Here is a 17,853-nt window from a genome sequence, read left to right on the forward strand (position 1 = left end):
TCACCTAAGAAATCCGAAGTGCGGACCACCTGTTGCCGCACGCGTTGCTCGGCTTGGTGCCTGTCTTGGTAGATCAGTAACGTCTTGAAGGTCGTCGTTCGCGTCGAGCGTAAGCCTCTTTGCACGACGCCCAGCCTGCTGGGCCTGGGCGGCATTTCCTGGCTGCATTTGGACAGGCTCCAGCCCGTCAAATGCGTCTAGTCTCCTCACGTACCGAGGGCCCTTGAAACCACGGATCCGCTCTCGAGGAGTGACCGATAGCCTCGCCTTGTAGTTCTGGTGTTTCATGGCCCTACATGCGCATATCCCCATCATTAGCTGCCGGACTTTACTTGGCTGGAAGTCGCCCGACATGGGGTCCCAGAGGCTGTCATCGTACAAGTCATCTACGCCGTGGAGGTGGTAGCGCTCATTAATGCGCTCTATCATCACTCGAAGGATCTCGTACGTCCGGAGACCACAAGTGAAGCCGTCCAGTTGGGTGGGAAACCATATATCTTTTATCTGGTTTTGTACGGGAAGTATAGCAACGCCGCCGATTGCAAGCAGCCGCCGTAAACGGTTGTCTATGAGGTTGATGAGCACTAGCCGTCTCCCGGACTCGTTAATCGCGTAATTTACGACTTGACCACCCTGCACATGCAACACGATTGATGCCCAGTGCTCGCCAGTATTTATGAGCCACAAGGTGAATTGGCGGTTGCTAATCCGCCTGAAAAAGTCAGGGTCAAATACGTCCATCGTCTTGAGTGTAACTTGGAAGGCTTCCTCACTGTTCGGCAGGGCACCAGCTACATCCTTCGGATTCTAAAGTTAGCTACCAGTATTCGAAATATTTCATTATCCTGTGGGTTGTAACAATCATATCATTGATGTGCTTATACTGTCTCGTAACAGCAGCTGCACAAGAGGTACGCGGGGAGCAAATCCCATGTCTGCATCACCAGAAGATTTATGGACAAGGACCTAGGTTGAACACATGCATATGCTGTTATGGAAGCTGCTTACCTTGAAAAGGCCTACATACAAGTCTCCACCATCGATATAATTGACTTGATCAAGTATCTGCAAAATCCAGCATTAGTTACGAAGACAATGAGAAAATTGCGCCAGGTGGAGCTGATTTCTGTCCATGAGCTATCGACTGCCCGACAGAGCCTTTACATCACAGGATGCGAGGTCCGTCAAGAGGAGAAAGCACGTGAACAGTTTGCTAGAGCTACTCACTTCATAATTCATGTACTCTAAATGGAAGCGGATGCATTCATCGAGGCCATTGTCATCGACTGGGGCTTGCCGGCCGCTCTGGACACAAAGTTGTTAGCCGTTGAGCAGTCAAGTTTCTGTTCTCCAGGCTCGAATACGGACCTGAAGGAAATTCAAGCTTCGAATGCATCTCGCAGACGCTCTTATGACTTTGTATGGTGGTGAATTCACTTGGCTGAGCAGAAAGCCATCATCCTTGAAATAAATATCACATGTTAGCCCTTCACTTAGTCTAAGAACCTCCTGAGTGGTTACTTACAAGGAGTTGTGATCGAGTGACCCGCACTACTGTGTTGAATCTAGCCTTGTTTGCCAAATCCATATTATACAGAAATAATTTGAAAATAAATTGAGAATAAAATCAGAAGTAGAACCCAAGACTAGCTACAGATGTTAAAACGCATTCGGCTCTTTCAAGGGAGCATCTCCCTCTAGTATTTATTAGAAAGTTGCACATCGATAACAGCATTTCTACAGTGAGTTGTATCGATTGATTAATTCTTTGTGCTATTGGAACTGCTGCTGTGTCTTTACGTTGTCTACCTGTAAATGCTTACACGGCTGCCTCGCCTGTCCAAGAGAAAGAAGAAGGATCAATTTTTAGCAGCGGCTCTGTGCCGTCAACTTGACAAAAAGGGCCTTTTTGTTTACGCATTGAGCATGAACAAAGTCTCGTTGGACACCTGCTCAATAAAGCATGTCCCATCCATTCATTGCATATGAGTTACATCAAAGGACGTTGGTCTGGGGTTCCTTCGGGAGGCAGAACCCAATTGGGGCTGGGTCTAAGCTTATTCGTCCACCCCGTCAAATGCCACTCGTTCGGGACAAGGTCATGTGCATGTCATTTAGCTCTTCAAGATCTTCACAGTACTACCGTGACTTCACACTACCGGGGTGCCCCGCTCATCATTACACTTTGGGACGGTACCACCGGGCCGGGAGCTAGTAAACCTCATCTAGCCTAGCACAATCACCCTTTTCAGCGAATCTGCCAATCCTGTCAGATGCCTACCTCTCAGCCGCATACCATCTGCATATCATGCTCGTATTCAACATGTGTCAATATCAAAATTAACCTCATGCAAGGCACTTGCTACACCATCACGAGCAGATGCAAACAGTCCAATAGGTGTCCTTTTGACTCGTGGTTGCGGCTTGGGTAATAAATTCATCGGCTTCACAAAGGCGCCAGAGGAAAATGGTGGCGCTTCACCCGCGAGTAAGAACCACATCGAGATTTGCAATGGTAGTACTTGTGGCTTACAGGTTAGACACGACTATTCCATTCCGTCTCGAAGCTTTGGCGATCTTGGGCTAGAAGTTCCTTCTCTCGGCGGTCCAATTTTACCGTGCTGCCCTGAGCGCTGCCCAAGTGGGTTAGCGGCTGATCTATCTGCTCGTCAGCGTTGGAAACGTAACATCGCTATGATTTTCTAGATGCCGTGCCAGCTGCAACCCTGGAGGTCCGTGAAAAGTATGCATTTTAGCAACAGTGGTCTATCTAGTCAAGGGGTTGGACAGAAGCCCCGGCATTGACACTTCGACAGCCAGTAACAGCCCTATCTAACAGAGATGACATGGCTCGTTGGTTGGCGGGTACCTGAGGTAGTGTGCTTGCGACTCGACGCGGATCGCCTATCATCCGTCAATAGGTCAATTGCGTCGTCGTCGATCGAGAAATCCCATGCTCTGCTAGAAAATCCTTGCAGTTCTACCCCTTCTGCTGGTCTCTCTCTCTCTTCGATCATTACCCAATACTCGATCACCTACGCCTTCGCGGTCCTGATGAAATCGCCCAGCCTGATGCTGCCAATTGAATGACGTTGCGAAAGTGTGGTCTGAGACCCGCAGCTTTATGAATGCTTTTTTGGCGTTCGAAATCCCCGTTCCTCGCTTAAACCTAAACATCACACCTCTTTATAAAGTAGTCTCCCAATTGTTTTCATTCCTAGTGAGGCTATGTCTGAACCGTCTGAATCCCCTTTGGCCCGTGAGTCTGACGTTGGCCAACGTTCAGTCATTGAACTTTTCCGGCGCGGCAGACACATGGCTCAAGTGGCCCTAGGCCCCAACCACCACCGCCGACAAAGGCATGGTGGTGACCTCACCGTCCCCCAGTCCAGCCGACCTGGCAGCTCTCTAAGTTTCACCTCTCTCATCGGCCAACAACAACGTCCTCATAGTTCTCTGAGCGTCAATCATCCCAAGAGTGGCCAACAACATGGCATAGATGCAGACGAGGGGGGTGGTGCCGAGATACCTGATATTCCTCTCAAACGGCCCGGGCGTCGTCTCACTTCAGAGCAGCAGGCTCTCAAGCCCTCACGCATCGATGAGGCATGGGGCGAGGAGGACAATAATGACTGGACACCCCACAGACCGATCAACCCCAACAGTATCACCTCTCAAAAAGACAGACTGTGCGTTTCATGGGCCCTGTAATCTACAGTATTTTCAAGTATAAAGCTAATGACGTTGCTAGTACTGCTCAGTCTCCAGAAGGCTTTTCGAGGTCGAGGGGGAGGGCTAAGTATGCCGAACCCTCCTTGACCATCCAAAGCAGGCCGTCTTCCATCAGCCCGCCCATGAGCCCAATCACGCATTCATCAAGGTCCAGGGCGAACTCAGAGACATCAACTTATCGCACTGATGCCACCTCTATGCTGCCAGCTTTACAGACTAAGGGTGCTGGGGACGACGAGATTCTTGAGCCTCTGGCCGAGGAGGAGGTCGAACCGGGTTCCTTTGACCTCGTAGTGCCATCACATGGAGACAGCGGACAGCACTACGACCTTGAGGACCGATCTTTACTGATCTTCTCCAAGGACCATCTCCGCGCCATCTTCAGGGATCACATTCTGCTGCAGCGATTCACTGACTTCCTGCACTCAGTCCGCCCTGATTCACTACCTCTTCTGTCGTACTACCTGGACTGTCTCAAGGCTCTGCGGGCCATTTCATACGCAAATGCCATCACTGATGGCCTGGATACCCTTCCTGAGCACGACTTCTCTACCGATAATACCTACAAGACGGTCAACACCTCGCTAGAGAAGAAGGCTGAGGCTGCCTTTGACGTTCTGGTTCAACAAGACCTGCCTGCCTACGTCACACATCTTTGGATTCAGACTGTCACTACGTCAATCTCGAAACGGATCACAGGCACTCTCCCTGTGCAGCTGAAGGAGATGTCCGAGGGTCTTGCAGAGGTCTTTTGTTTGACAGACCCGTCAAGACACGACAACCCCATCATCTTTGCATCTGAAGGTAAATGCTCTTCATTGGCCTTCAGCACCATCACAGTAATGTCAGCTAACGGCGTCGACAGAGTTTCACAGAACAACGCAATACGGCATGAAACATGTCATTGGCCGTAATTGTCGCTTCCTACAGGGCCCCAAGACGGATCCTTTCAGCGTGAGGCGGATTCGCGATAAGATCTCCGCCGGCAAAGAACACTTTGAGACCTTTCTCAACTATCGCCGCGATGGTTCGCCTTTCATGAACCTCCTCATGATTGCTCCCCTGTATGATAGCCGTGGAGCTATTCGTTACTTTATTGGCGCGCAGGTCGACGTGTCGGGTCTCGCCAAACAGATCTCAGGGCTGGATGCCCTCCAAAACCTGGTCGCTGCGAGAGAGTCCGCTGCGGCTGCAGGCGATGAGATCGACGAAGATTTGGAGGACAAAGATGAGTTTCAGAATCTTTGCGACATGTTTAACATGACGGAGCTCGAGACGGTCCGGCGCCGCGGTGGTAATATGCATCGCGTGCCACAAGACGAGCCTCAAGATGGATCGTCAAATAACTGGCACAAGCCCCGTATCCTACTCCAGGATGAGACATCGTCGATCGAGAAACACGGGCTGTCAATCTCTCCGTCGATATCAGACAGCGGAAAGCTCCCTGGGATCTACGAATACTACCTGCTCGTCCGCCCGTACCCCAGTCTGCGCGTCCTCTTCGCCTCTCCATCTCTAAGGATGCCTGGCATTCTCCAGTCAAACTTCATGGACAAGATCGGCGGCTCGAACCGAGTCCGTGACGGACTTCACCACGCCTTTGCGGGCGGCCACGGAGTCACCGCCAAGGTCCGATGGATGAGCTCAGCCAACAGTGAGGGCAGGGTGCGGTGGATACACTGTACCCCTTTGCTCGGCAGCAATGGCGCCGTCGGCGTCTGGATGATTGTTCTGATCGACGACGAATCCGACCCCACTGCGAAGAAGGGCAAAGAGGCTCCCCCAGTCGACGGACGGCTGCGTAAAACAGCTGCTGCCTTGGAGCGCGAACGTCCTTACAAGGACAAGGACGACAGTTTGAGCCTAGCCGGATACATCGCTACGGCAAGTTCCCGCGGCGACGAGGTTGATAGTCACGACGAATTTGATATATCGATCGTCCGCCCTGGCAGTCGCTCAAGTCGTCATTCCAGTCGTTTAAGCCGCGAGCCGGGTACTCCACGGCGACATAAGCCTCCGGCGTTTGACTATGACGACGAGCTGTCCCGATCTAGGACGACTGTACGACTAGAGGATTAATAGGCCTCATTATAGCACGCATTATAACGCCAACCGCGCATTATGTGTAATGTAAACTTCTTAAGCATGGTTGTGTGGCTATCATGCGAGTGAAGCATTGTTGCAGTGCGTGGAGCTCTGGTACGGAAAGGATTCTGCGGGAGAAATGTTCGCGTATAAATATCGCATAATGTTCACATGTCTGAGCTGAGGATCCGTCTGACTGCGGATTGGGTACGGCGCAAAGGAGGGGTTGACCAGCGTAAACCCCCCGATTTTCTCAATGATTATATGATTTAGTATGTTTCCTGGCATTTACAACAAGTATATGTAAATAAAAGAATTAATCAAATATGTATTAATATTATTAGAAGATTTTTTGTATGTAACACTGGGGAGAGCTTGTCGATCCAAGTATGGAAGGTCAGGAAGGCAAGGTGGGATGCTGTTTGGGTGGTGTCCCCTTCCGGCAGCCCCCGTCAACGCCATTCAATCTGCTACTCTCGTTTGTATGATAGATTTGGAGATCTTAGGATTTACAGTTTCGTTAATTTGAATCAGATTATTTTTCTAGGAATCGTGTCTGGATGCCTTATTGGACTGGTTACGTAAGCAATTTTTGAGCTTCGGAAGCTTGGGCCCATGCAACCATCTCACCACTCAGAGGCAACACCATTTGACTCCTTTAGCTGAAGCTGCAACTCGCCTGGACAGAAAGCTCAAGATGGCTGGCGACAAGAGCATGATCCCGTCCAATCAGCCGGAGAAGCTCAATGATATCCTGAAGCAGGAGAAGCGCGACTATGACTGCACGCCGTGTCGCCTCGTCGGCAAGCTCTTCCCTCACCTCATCTGTCTGGCTCCCGCTGACCGATGCCTGTCTCATTGATATAGGGGGTACCGCGTTTCTTGGCCTCGCGGGCTACAGCTACGTCTCCGGCATGAGCCAGCTTGAAAAGCAGCGCGCCGTCATCCTGAAGAGCAACTCGTGGCTGGGCATGCGTGGCCGGAAGATGGGCATTGGGGGTCTTTCCCTGGGTCTGGCTTGGATGGGACTGTACAGACTATTTGGCTGATTGAGAAGGAGGTGCATGGGGAGACATGAAGAAGAATCTCTGCTCAATTAGTATAGTCGGGCTTCGCATGGCGTCACGGCATCCACGGACCCGCCATCCAGAGGATCAAGAGGGCTTTGTGGGAAGCCTTCGGTAGAGCTGGGCTTTCTCGTGCTCATGGAAAGGAAAGGAAGTCCATGATCAGTTGAGGATGCTGGTCGTCTGGCGCAGAGCTGCTTCACGGGCTGCCAAAGCGAAGAGCCCGAGGAGGTGTCGTCCAAAGCGGACCGTCCGCCAGCTGGGACCAGCTGCTGTCACGATAAGATAAGCATAGAATCGAACTGAGGCTCTCATCCGAGCTGCGAAAGTACCAGTAGAGCTGCAGCTTTGTGAAGAATTGCAAAAAAAGTCCTGATCGCCTTCGAATTTAATACTTCAGGTGTCTAAATTGTCTCTTGTCTCATACTTCGATTCGTGTTCACCTCTGGCGTCGTCATTCCCAGGTCATCGTTGGTCCTCCAGTCTGCACTCAGAACCTCGAAATTTCCACCCTCACTGTAACAGTCATCGTCATTCTAAGAGCCAAACGGCTATTTTGAGGCAAATAAGACCGCCAGTTCCCGAGCCTTATTCTCTGTCAAATGCCAATAGTTCAAGAAAGCTACTAGAACGGTCTTTCGAACAACAGTCACGGCTGATTGAGGCCCCCACCACATCTGAGCTCCGTCGCCAAGGGCGAACGAACCAACGCCCAGAATGCCTATCACAATCATACAGCCAAAGCCAGTACCTCAGTACACAAGGCGTACATCATCAGGCGGCTCAGACTCAGACTCAGACGATGGCGGAGTGGACATCGAAGGCGACATCAGAATGGCCACGGCCCGGTCAGCAGCCAGCCACAGCGACATCGTCACGCCGGGCGAGGTAATCACGACCAACCCGCAATGGATGCGCGGCCACGGCACGTATACGAGCGCGCAGGGCGCCGGAGGCGAGGACGACGACGCCACGGCCATCGTGTCGTCGCTGGCGGGCATGATCACGCGCACCAACAAGCTGCTGTCGGTGCGGCCGCTGCGGGCGCGCTACACGCCCGAGGTGGGCGACCTGGTGGTGGGGCGGATCGTGGAGGTGCAGTCGAAGCGGTGGCGCGTGGACGTGGGGTCGACGCAGCTGGCGGGCCTGCCGCTGTCGGCCATCAACCTCCCCGGCGGGATCCAGCGGCGGCGCACCGAGACGGACGAGCTGGCCATCCGGTCCTTCTTCGCCGAGGGCGACCTGCTCGTCGCCGAGGTGCAGCAGCTGTACGCCGACGGCGGCGCCGTGCTGCACACGCGCAGCCTGCGCTACGGCAAGCTGCGCAACGGCGTCTTCCTCGCCGTCAGCGGTGTTGGTGGCGGCGGTGGTGTCGTCCGCAGCCGCAGGCAGGTCTGGACCATGGAGGTCGGCGCGCTGCAGTCCAAGATCGACGTCGTTCTCGGCGTCAACGGCTACGTGTGGATTAGCAAGCACGTCGAGGATCAGAGCCTGGCTGCCGGCGGGGGGTCCGCTGGCGGCGTGGGCGTGACCAACATGGAGGAGAGCGTCAGCCAGGCCGTGTACAGCAGCCAGAACGACTACATCGAGGTTGAGGTCATGAGGGAGATCACGCGGGTCAGGGGCGTCATCACTGCACTGGTGGAGAACGGCCTGCGGGTCGACGAGGACATGATCATAAGGGGATATCACGAGGCTGTGGAGATTGCGAGGCTGGGCGATTCAGGTGAGGAGGACGTCTACTTGGGTGGTGAGAGAGGTCAGCAGCTAGCCGCGGCATTGGTTCGGAGGTAGAGAGGCCAGAATTGTTTCCCTGGCCCAAGAATAAGATCCATTGTTGATTGTGTTGTTGATATAATTCTATTACCAGTCCCAGCGCCAGCCCCAGTCCCGCCAACGCTGCAATATAGCCAGGCCCAAGAACGCCAGCTTAGGGTATCTTACATGTCCCACGAACCTCTACATACCGCCGCTTATTACATCTCCCCTGGCCATGGCCCTTCTAAACATCTCCGCAAAGCCCTGTGTGCCATGACAGTCGCTCTGCTGCTGCTTCTCAATAGCCTTGGGAAGCCACTCAGTGATCCGCTCAATGCGATGCTGGTTCGACGGGTGTGTCGACGCCCACTCCGGTACCTCGACGTCGCTCCGCTGATGCATCCGGTCCATCCTTTGCCAGAAAGTCACCGCCTCGCGCGGGTCATAGCACGCCTCGGCCATCATCATCAGCCCGATATAGTCGGCCTCGCTCTCCTGCATGCGACCCATGGGACGAGAGAATAGCAGGCCCAGCAGGTCCCCACCAAACAACCAGCCGGCGACGAACATCAGCGGGGTGGCGGCCAGCAGCATGAGGGCGGAGCCGAGAAAGAAGGACTCCCCGATGGACTGCGACAGGCGCTCGCCAAAGTGCTTGGCGAGGTTGTGGGCGATCTCGTGGCCGAGCACTGCGGCGAGCTGGCTCTCGGTACGGGCGAGCCCCAGGATGCCGCTGTAGACAAAGACCTTGCCGCCGGGCAGAACGAAGGCGTTGGCGGTGGAGCGGTCGTCGATGACGTGCACCTCCCAGCTGACACCGTCCTCACCTTCGTCCACGCCGCTCACGGGGATCAGCCTCGACATAACGCGCCGCACCATCAGTGTGCGCGGGTCCCAGTCGCCCAGGAAGCGCGTACCCGACCGCTCCATCTCGTAGATCAGCCGCTTATATTGCATATCCGACATCTGCCTGACTGTGTTCTCCGAGTAGCAGTTGAAGCGTTTGCGCCCGGACACGGGCACCACCTCGAGGTTGTAGTAGTAGAAGGCCACTGCGAGGGCGATGGAGACTACGACGACGGTGTGAGTCCGCGGGGAGCGCAGGACGGTCTTCGCGTTGCCTCTGAAGAGAGGCTTCGCGTTGCGCAGTCGGTGGTGGTACCATGGGTCACCAAGTTTCGGGTCGTAGTCGTATTCTGGCGGCTTCCGCGGGTCTGTCTGTCGAAGGCGAGTCGAAGAGTGGGAGAAGGGGCGCCATGGAAGGGAAGACGCGGGAATGCTTGGTCGGGAAATAAGCGTAGGTATTCGAGGCGGTGGTGTGAGTGTCGGCGGTGTTACGCGACGAAGATGAGACTGCGTGGCGCCTCTTGAGAGCATACGGGTGGCCAAAGGCGACCTGAGGCATTGTCGCGATGCCATGGTGGCAGCTCGGGGGCGAGCTGGGGGCGGATGTATGGACTCGGGCTGCTGTCGTCGGTGTCGCTATATTTGGCTAGAAGCAGAGTCTATTTGGATGCTCAGTCCCAGATATCCAGAGCATCTGGAGCCAGGCCAGTCTAAGGGCAGTGTGAGCTCGGGGCTTCTGGGTTGTGCGAGTTGTTGTTTTTTGTGGTTGTGGCGCATCCATTTGGCATGCGACGGCTGAGAGCAGTGCATCACGGTGGGGTTGCTCACCCTGTCAGTCATCAGCTCGGCCCGCCCCAGCAAGCAACGCCCGGCTTCATAGACATATTCTACATCACTAGCAATATCAACAGGTATCGGGTTTCCATTGCTTCCGACGTTGGAAACTCTGGAATTGGCGACAGAAGCCTCGAGAGACCTCTACGATGTCTCACTCATGAGAAAGTAACCCGCTCAGATGGATCACTGACGTGACAAGGTACGGTGGGCAATCTTTGGAAGAGCAGTTATTTCGTGCTGAACATCTGATAAAACACCATATTTTGACTTTGCGATGGAGTATGCATCACCTGGTCATAACCCAGCATATATCCAGCCCGACCGCTGTCGAAGCCGCGGCATCATCTGAATATTTGTGGAATACTAGACGCGTTGACTCGTAAATCCGCAGGTACTCTGACAGTAGAATGGCATGACGTCTTTGGGTCAAAACCCCCGAGGACGGGGCCATTCCACCCCTGGCCCCTGTCTTTCACAGCGCCAGGCCCAGCGTGACGGCGACAGATGAGCCGAGGTCCATCGACCGCTTTACCCCAGATTCTCGGGTCTCGCCTCGTGCCGTGCACGTCTTCACCCATTCAAGTCGGCGACATTTCCAATCACCTCTCTTACCCTCATCCATCCATCATACCACCATTCTATCAGCATATCACCTCGACTCAATTCGTTTGTTGTACCACATAAAGTAACAGGCACCATGTCGAACCAGTACTCCGTAGCCGACGTCGCCAAGCACAAGGACGAGAGCAACGGCATGTGGATCATCGTCGACAGCGGCGTGTACGATATCACAAGTGAGCATCACCTACCAATTTCTTATATCACCGCCCAAAACAATCCCGCTGACACGTCGCAGACTTTCTCGACGAGCACCCAGGCGGCCCCAAGATCCTGAAGAGGATGGCCGGCAAGGACTCATCCAAGCAGTTCTGGAAGTACCACAACGAGAAGGTTCTCGAGAAGTACGGCGACAAGCTCAAAGTCGGCACGGTCAAGGAGCAGGCCAAGCTGTGAGGTGGTGATGTTCAGGCAGTATTGAGTTCTCGGCCCTCGGGCCACGGTGCGACGATGACTCTAGAACTTCGGCAGTTTACAGCTAGATGATGTTCTCTCTGGGGGAAGGTGGGAGAAGGCGGCGCCCAGCGTTTCGCGAGGTGACTTTGGTCCCGGTCCGTCGGAGGCAGCCTTTGTTTTTGAAGCGATGTTACATATTTCCAGAAGTCCGCAGGATAGAGGTATGCGATCTGATTCACAGCTACATCCTGCGCTGAGTGGAGATATTGTCAAATCCTGCTCCATGCTCACTGTAGATTGACCTCCTCTGCCCACATTTCGGAAAGCATTTGCTTCTCAAGTATTGGGCTGAAAGTCCATGTTGCTATTCATGTTGATATTCAGAGACTTCAGCTCCATTTCTTTGATCCTATCGCCTGTCCTCAAGGTATGAAGTTAATCATACCACTCGGTTGGCTGAAGAATGTATATCTGCTGCTCTCGTGGTCTAGATATGCTTCTATTCCCGATCAGGATGCTCTCTTTACGGGCGAGATTTGATCAGAACTTCTGTAAGGTAATATAGCAGCGGGGGCTGCTTCCATCTCAAAATCATAATTTTCATTTGCTTTGGCTGGGTGCTATTTTCTTTCAACTTATTCTCAGATAATATGTGAGTACCAGTTTGAAATCCCACATCTTTCCAATGAGTATTCTCTGAGCCATGCTATCACAGATCTGAGCTGGACTGCCCCGGTCTCTTGCCAGACTATTACGTCTGTATTATCCGATCAGCTGTAAAACCCATCCATTAATAGTAAATCGTGACTTGTGTTTCAAGTTGCTTAATAGTCTTAAAAGAGAAGCGTTGTCTGAAACTCCCTAGGTTATCATCGTTGATCAATCTAGCATGGCTGATTGGGAGTGTTGGCCAGAGTTTACGACCTGTTTGCTAGGTCAGTTAACAGATAGCCAGAGATTCGGAGAGCCCCTTGATACCATTTGCCTGTTATTTAATTGTTTCCTGACTTGGTCACAAAGAAAGCTTGTTTTCTCCCTGCTTTCATGTCTTCAAGTGCTTTCACGTACGTTGCCTCCGCTGATACAATTGGTTACGGCCTGGGGGACGGGGACCATTGGAGAATGAGCCTCATGCTGGTACGAAAATTCAAGGATGATAGACGGGGCATAGCAAGAGGCGATCAGATATGGACGGACCGGCTTCATGCACAAGCGTCTCTAGCTGATGAAATGACCACCCGATAGGAGCCAGTAAAGAGAGGTCAGCGTTAACCACAAGATACGGAGATCTTCTCAGAAGATGAAAAGAGACAAAGAGTATTTGCTATAGTAGATGTGGCTATAAACAGTGGGTGCCCCGTAAAAACAATCCGGAATTCCAGAGCATCTCGCGGTGCAGTCTTCTTTTTGAGACAGGCCCTCCAATCCAGTACAAATTTATCCTTCTTCGAGAATATTTGAGAGGAGACAGGTTGAGTCGCCTCAAAACAGTGCGTTGGCAGTGAAAATCAGTGGCTGCCTATCTTATCTGTCTACGCAGGCTCTGGGCTTCAGATATTCGCCATGCAGATATAAAAGACAGCGCGGGACAAAGCGAGAATAAAGTGGAAGCATTCAACAATAACTTCTGAATTCTCGAAAATCATAATGACAAGTTGCAATTCTCACAGCTCCAGACTCACGATAAAAATTAAATACCTTCTTCTCATGAAGAAGTTCCAACGTTTGTACGAGAACAAGGTCAGGGAGAAGGACACACTGTCTTCACATATTTTCAACAAATTTAGCCTCACCTACCTTGAAATGTCTATTTTCAAAATGTGACACCACAAGCACTGATATCCTGTAAATATTGGTGATAATATACGGGGCTGATAAACCAGCAGAGGAGGGGCTACACTGCTTGAAAGGGACAGAGACGTGTGTCGCTAGCGTGATTTTGCTGTGGAACGATTGCATTCAATCGTTCCACAGCATAACAACCTTGCCTGCCGGGGGACCACGCCATTACGTTGACATGCTGCCCCACCAACGTCAACAGCTGGGTGCAGTGGTCTAGTGCAGTGGTCTAAGTACCCAGCTCCCTTCCAACAACAACGACAAGATGGACGGTGTGATAGAGGCGCTGTACATCTACGATGAGCGCAACTCGCCTGTCCTCTCGCACACGTATACGTCGCGGCCGCTTTCTTCGACGCACCTCCTCCCACTCTACCTCTCCCACCCACAGCCGCGGCCGAACCTCATCTACCTCCCGAACACCAACCCGCCCACCCTCGTCTTCTCCCTCGTCCACTCAAATCTCCTGTTCCTCTTGACAACCTCCGGCGAGGTCGAACCTCTCCTGGTGCTCGAATTCCTCCACCGCGTCATCGATGCTTTCGAAGAGTTCCTGGGTGCCCCTCTTATATCCCACAAAATCGAGTCCAACTATGATGTCGTCGCTCAGCTGCTCACAGAGATGTGCGACGCCGGCATGGTCGCCACCACCGAGCCGAACGCCCTGCGAGATGTGGTCGAAGTAGAAGGGTGGATGGGCAAGCTGTTGGGCAGCATCACCCTGCCGGGCCAAGTCAAGGACCTGAGCGCATACGGCCGATCACCCAGCCCCGCCCTGGGCACACCTTCGCTGCTCCAGAACACAACGCCGTCGTTGCCATGGAGGAGGGCCAACGTCAGGCACACTAGCAACGAGCTATACGCTGATGTGGTGGAGACGCTCAACGTCACTCTTGCGCCGAGCGGGAGGCCGTTGGCCGCATTTGCCAACGGCACGATCGCCTTCACCAGCAAGGTTTCGGGGGTTCCAGACATCAATATGACACTTACAAGCCCCTCGGGCAAGCACAATCTCGGTAGCGTCATGGAGCTTCCGGTGTTCCACCCCTGTGTGAGGCTAGCGAGGTGGAAAGAACAACCTGGGGTGATAAGCTTTATCCCACCAGATGGGAGGTTTATATTGGCGGGCTACGAGGTAGACTTGTTGCCATTCTCTAGTGGCAAGAGCGGGAACTTGAGCTCGAGCAGTTTGAAGCTTCCGGTAAACCTTGAGATGAAGACAGGTCTCGGACCAACAGGGTCGGACTTTGAGGTCAAGATCTACATCAACAAGATATTCGGCGCCCCAACCAGCTCGGGACCTCCTGGCAGGGGGGGCGCCAGCAAAGGAGTGCCCGCTTCTCCTTCGCTTGAAGACCTCGTCATCACAGTGCCACTACCCGAGGACGTCAGAAATCTACCTGATGTCCGGCCGACCAAGGGAGACGCGACGTACAACCCGGGCGACGGAGAGCTGCAATGGCACATACCGTCCAAGGAGCTCAATGCAGGAATAACATACTTCGGTTTGAAGTGCACGGTCACAGGTCCCTTGGCCGAGGGCGACCAGGAGGCACCAATGGATTACACCTACGAAGAGCCATACCAAGCTGAGCCTACGGCGGCTGGGGCGAAGCTAGACAAGGCTGCTGGCGCAGGCTCGGAGGACGATCGCGATGCCAAGCGAGTCGCTCAGAACAAAATCCTAATGCCGAGCTCAGCATCCGTGAGCTTTTCCGTGAAGGGCTGGGTGCCAAGTGGGATCAGGATAGAGAGCATCTTGCTGGATGTCCGGAAGAGCAGGGGCCTGGGAGAGGGCGTAAAGCCTTATAAGGGAGTCAAGTATTTGACTGTCAGCAAGGGAGGTGTGGAGATACGGTGCTGAGCCTGGCTTGTGTACATGGACGACGATTCTACACGTAAACCAGGGATTTTCACTCCCCACGGCCTGTCTTGTGAAGCCAGTAGTGAGTGTCCATTCTGGATCACCATCGCACAAATGTCCTTCCCTCTCTTTTCTCCTCGGTCCGGATCGCCAACGGGTAGTCATTGTAGGCTTTTAGACTCAACTTGATTGGCCTGCTTAATGCTCCCGCATTCCGAGTCTGAGACCTTTGTATCGAGGTAATCCTCGCAAAAAGTCATTGGAGAATTACGGCGTTGGGCCCCTGCGAGTCGCATGGTGACTCAGTCGGCCTCGCACCACATCAGGAGCACTCGGAACCCAATCAGCGACGGTCATGCAACCTTTCAATGATGCACTTCACAAGCATAAAACGTCTTGACGACAAACTTTTGCATACATGAAGTTCTCATGGTTTCAACGCCAGCATCGTAGGCAGGTAGTGGCGACATGGCTGACGGCGTGGCTGACCAGGCCTGTCAGCCACTCCAGCATGTGAGAGCTTGCGAGTGTGAAGAATACTCGTTCACAGCATCATTGGAAGGCGACGCGCATATCAAATACTGCAACATACCTGGTTATTACTTGATGACAGACCGTTCCTGTTCAAGAGTATAAATACATGACGGTCAGTCCGGTCATCAAGACAATAAGCACCCCACCTTGGCAACTATCAAACTCCTACCTGGATGACCGGGAGGCATACAAATCTTTTTCCATTGAGTCAAGAGTTTTATATAGTTGAGAATGCAACTCGAACAGCCCAAGGGCGTCATCGCCCTTTTCCTCACCACGATCGTAACCGCGCTGCCGACTGGCTCGCCCACGATGTCACGGCAGATTAGTGCCTGCGAGACACAGTGGATGAATAGTTACATGAGCTGTGTCGATGCGTGTCCTGATGGAGGTCTTACCAATTCTACTTGTGTATCTGCATGGTGAGTCGATGCTCCAAACTATCAAGCGTACTAAAGGTAACGAGTAGTTAGCAATCTCCGATAGCAGCTGACATATGTAATAGTAGCAACATGCCCTCTGCTCTGAAAACTTGTGGTCTTCGTTGAGATATTCTTTGACGTCGATTAGATTGACAGAATGGCATGCATGAAACATAATGTTGATACGGGGATAGTGCCTATCAAATGTGTCCGAACTTTGGGGATGAGGCGTTGTGCTTGTTTGGCAGAAGCCACTCTTCACTGCTATATACTTATTTGATTGATCCCAAAAAGATTTTAGATCAATTGAAGATCCATGGGCTACCTGGGCATTTATTGATGACTCAAAAAGTAATGAGACTTGTAATTATACAAGCGTTAGCAATTGTATGTAGCGTTAAGTAGTCAGATACTATCACTGTCCACTTAAGGCAATGTGCGAAATTCAATCCATGTTAAAAAGTACTGTCAACAAAGACAAATAGTGAGTAATAATTTTCTGTACGCATTTACTCGGGCTGGGTCTGTCGACACATTCGCAGCGTGACCGCGATCTCATATTTCGTTCGCTCTAAATCAAGATTGAGGAAAGCCGAATCTCTTGAACCTCGCCTATCTGCAATCCTCTACGCGAATTGCATATATGTGGATCAAGTCGTCCGGCTTATACCGAAGCTTTGCTTGGATATTGATGTGTCTAAATTTATATATGTTCCCTCAATAGCCAAACATCATCTCAAATCCCATGTAGTGACCATATATTCCCCTTCGCATCCAGTTTGACGGATGGCCTGGAAAGTCACAATGCTTCAAACCTCAATGGTGACACCGCGGTGAGGATCGCCTGTGCATGAGCGTTTCATAGCTCTTCTGTGTTTCCCTTCTGCAAAGGAAGTTTTGAGACTTCGAAATCCAACGTCTGTCAACGGAATTCTTTACGGTCTAGTTAAACCTCTGCATCCCTTCATTTGCTGGTCACGGTGAGGATCCCATCATCCATCAGGCTAAGTTTGGACTCAACGTCCACATCGCCTTTCTGGTTTTCGCGAAGGGATTGCAGGTGGCATGCGACACTCAGAAGTGCTGCCGGGTCCGGGTCATTTCTGATGCGCATGTTCCTTTGAATTTCGCAGTGCTGTAATGGGATTGATAAAGCTTGATCGCCGAGAACGCTATGCTAATGGCTCACGAGGGGCCGCTGAAATGCACATGGCGTGAATTTGAGGCCGACGCTATTTGGCTATCCCCGGTGGCTTCAGAGTCTTTGGGCGGGTCCGAGGTGACTGGTTTGCCGTCGAAGTCCACGGTGGTCAATTCTAGATTGCTTTTTGCACGGCGGCGTGTTTTTCCCTTTTTTCGCGGATGAAAACAAGGCAATAATCTTTTCAAAATAGGGCCCAGCTTCTCCATAAGTTCCTTCCATTCATTAAATCTATATTAGCTCTACAAATATATAGATGAGACGAGACATTGCCACTCAAAATTGGCGCGTGACGCGTTTCATTGTTTCAAGAAAAGGGGTTACTATTCTCAAGAACATGAACTCACCTGATTTTTGCTGATACTGTAAAGCGTATAGAAAATAACAGCGCCGCCAATGATAATAGACCCGATTATCGCGAAGATTATTCCAGGTCGACATATGTAGATAGTTTTGTCCCCGCAGTCCCCGTTGTTGTAATAGAACCTGGTCTCTCTTGGTTCAAGAGCAGTCGACGTCGATGTAGCCTCCGTTAAGGGTGCCATGTCCACTTCTCATAAAATTTCTCGTTGGATGATTGCCAAGTGTGAGGTCTGTCCGGGAACGAGGGACAGTGGACTCCGCTCGTTGTTGGTCGCATCGGCCTTGCCTGAA

The 17,853-nt window shown here is 52.2% G+C and overlaps 7 protein-coding genes across 7 annotated transcripts; 5 read left to right on the forward strand and 2 right to left on the reverse strand.

Moving 5' to 3' along the window:
- Positions 1 to 1,588, reverse strand: J7T55_001049 (uncharacterized protein; the record flags this gene model as incomplete). The annotated part of the gene is made up of 4 exons (XM_053140327.1): positions 1 to 798; positions 1,009 to 1,065; positions 1,228 to 1,305; positions 1,526 to 1,588. 4 exons carry the CDS (start codon positions 1,586 to 1,588, stop codon positions 1 to 3), a joined length of 996 nt encoding a protein of 331 aa, XP_052996696.1.
- Positions 1,589 to 3,228: 1,640 nt separating this feature from the next.
- On the forward strand, positions 3,229 to 5,811 carry J7T55_001050 (uncharacterized protein; the record flags this gene model as incomplete). Its single annotated transcript, XM_053140328.1, has 4 exons — positions 3,229 to 3,259; positions 3,335 to 3,689; positions 3,833 to 4,536; positions 4,598 to 5,811. The coding sequence occupies 4 exons, from the start codon at positions 3,229 to 3,231 to the stop codon at positions 5,809 to 5,811; spliced, it is 2,304 nt and encodes a 767-aa protein (XP_052996697.1).
- Positions 5,812 to 6,514: 703 nt separating this feature from the next.
- J7T55_001051 (uncharacterized protein) lies at positions 6,515 to 7,190 on the forward strand (the record flags this gene model as incomplete). The annotated part of the gene is made up of 3 exons (XM_053140329.1): positions 6,515 to 6,608; positions 6,685 to 6,816; positions 7,051 to 7,190. The coding sequence occupies 3 exons, from the start codon at positions 6,515 to 6,517 to the stop codon at positions 7,188 to 7,190; spliced, it is 366 nt and encodes a 121-aa protein (XP_052996698.1).
- A 411-nt stretch (positions 7,191 to 7,601) lies between these two features.
- On the forward strand, positions 7,602 to 8,678 carry J7T55_001052 (exosome complex exonuclease rrp4; the record flags this gene model as incomplete). Its single annotated transcript, XM_053140330.1, has 1 exon — positions 7,602 to 8,678. The coding sequence occupies one exon, from the start codon at positions 7,602 to 7,604 to the stop codon at positions 8,676 to 8,678; it is 1,077 nt and encodes a 358-aa protein (XP_052996699.1).
- Positions 8,679 to 8,843: 165 nt separating this feature from the next.
- J7T55_001053 (peptidase family M48) lies at positions 8,844 to 10,047 on the reverse strand (the record flags this gene model as incomplete). The annotated part of the gene is made up of 2 exons (XM_053140331.1): positions 8,844 to 9,860; positions 9,913 to 10,047. The coding sequence occupies 2 exons, from the start codon at positions 10,045 to 10,047 to the stop codon at positions 8,844 to 8,846; spliced, it is 1,152 nt and encodes a 383-aa protein (XP_052996700.1).
- Positions 10,048 to 11,022: 975 nt separating this feature from the next.
- On the forward strand, positions 11,023 to 11,339 carry J7T55_001054 (cytochrome; the record flags this gene model as incomplete). Its single annotated transcript, XM_053140332.1, has 2 exons — positions 11,023 to 11,119; positions 11,182 to 11,339. The coding sequence occupies 2 exons, from the start codon at positions 11,023 to 11,025 to the stop codon at positions 11,337 to 11,339; spliced, it is 255 nt and encodes an 84-aa protein (XP_052996701.1).
- A 2,104-nt stretch (positions 11,340 to 13,443) lies between these two features.
- On the forward strand, positions 13,444 to 15,042 carry J7T55_001055 (daptor complexes medium subunit family protein; the record flags this gene model as incomplete). Its single annotated transcript, XM_053140333.1, has 1 exon — positions 13,444 to 15,042. The coding sequence occupies one exon, from the start codon at positions 13,444 to 13,446 to the stop codon at positions 15,040 to 15,042; it is 1,599 nt and encodes a 532-aa protein (XP_052996702.1).
- Positions 15,043 to 17,853: the final 2,811 nt, after the last annotated feature.

The sequence above is a fragment of the Diaporthe amygdali genome (genome assembly GCF_026229845.1).
Source record: "Diaporthe amygdali strain CAA958 chromosome Unknown NODE_6_length_1560011_cov_65_102424, whole genome shotgun sequence".
Lineage (NCBI taxonomy): Eukaryota > Fungi > Ascomycota > Sordariomycetes > Diaporthales > Diaporthaceae > Diaporthe > Diaporthe amygdali.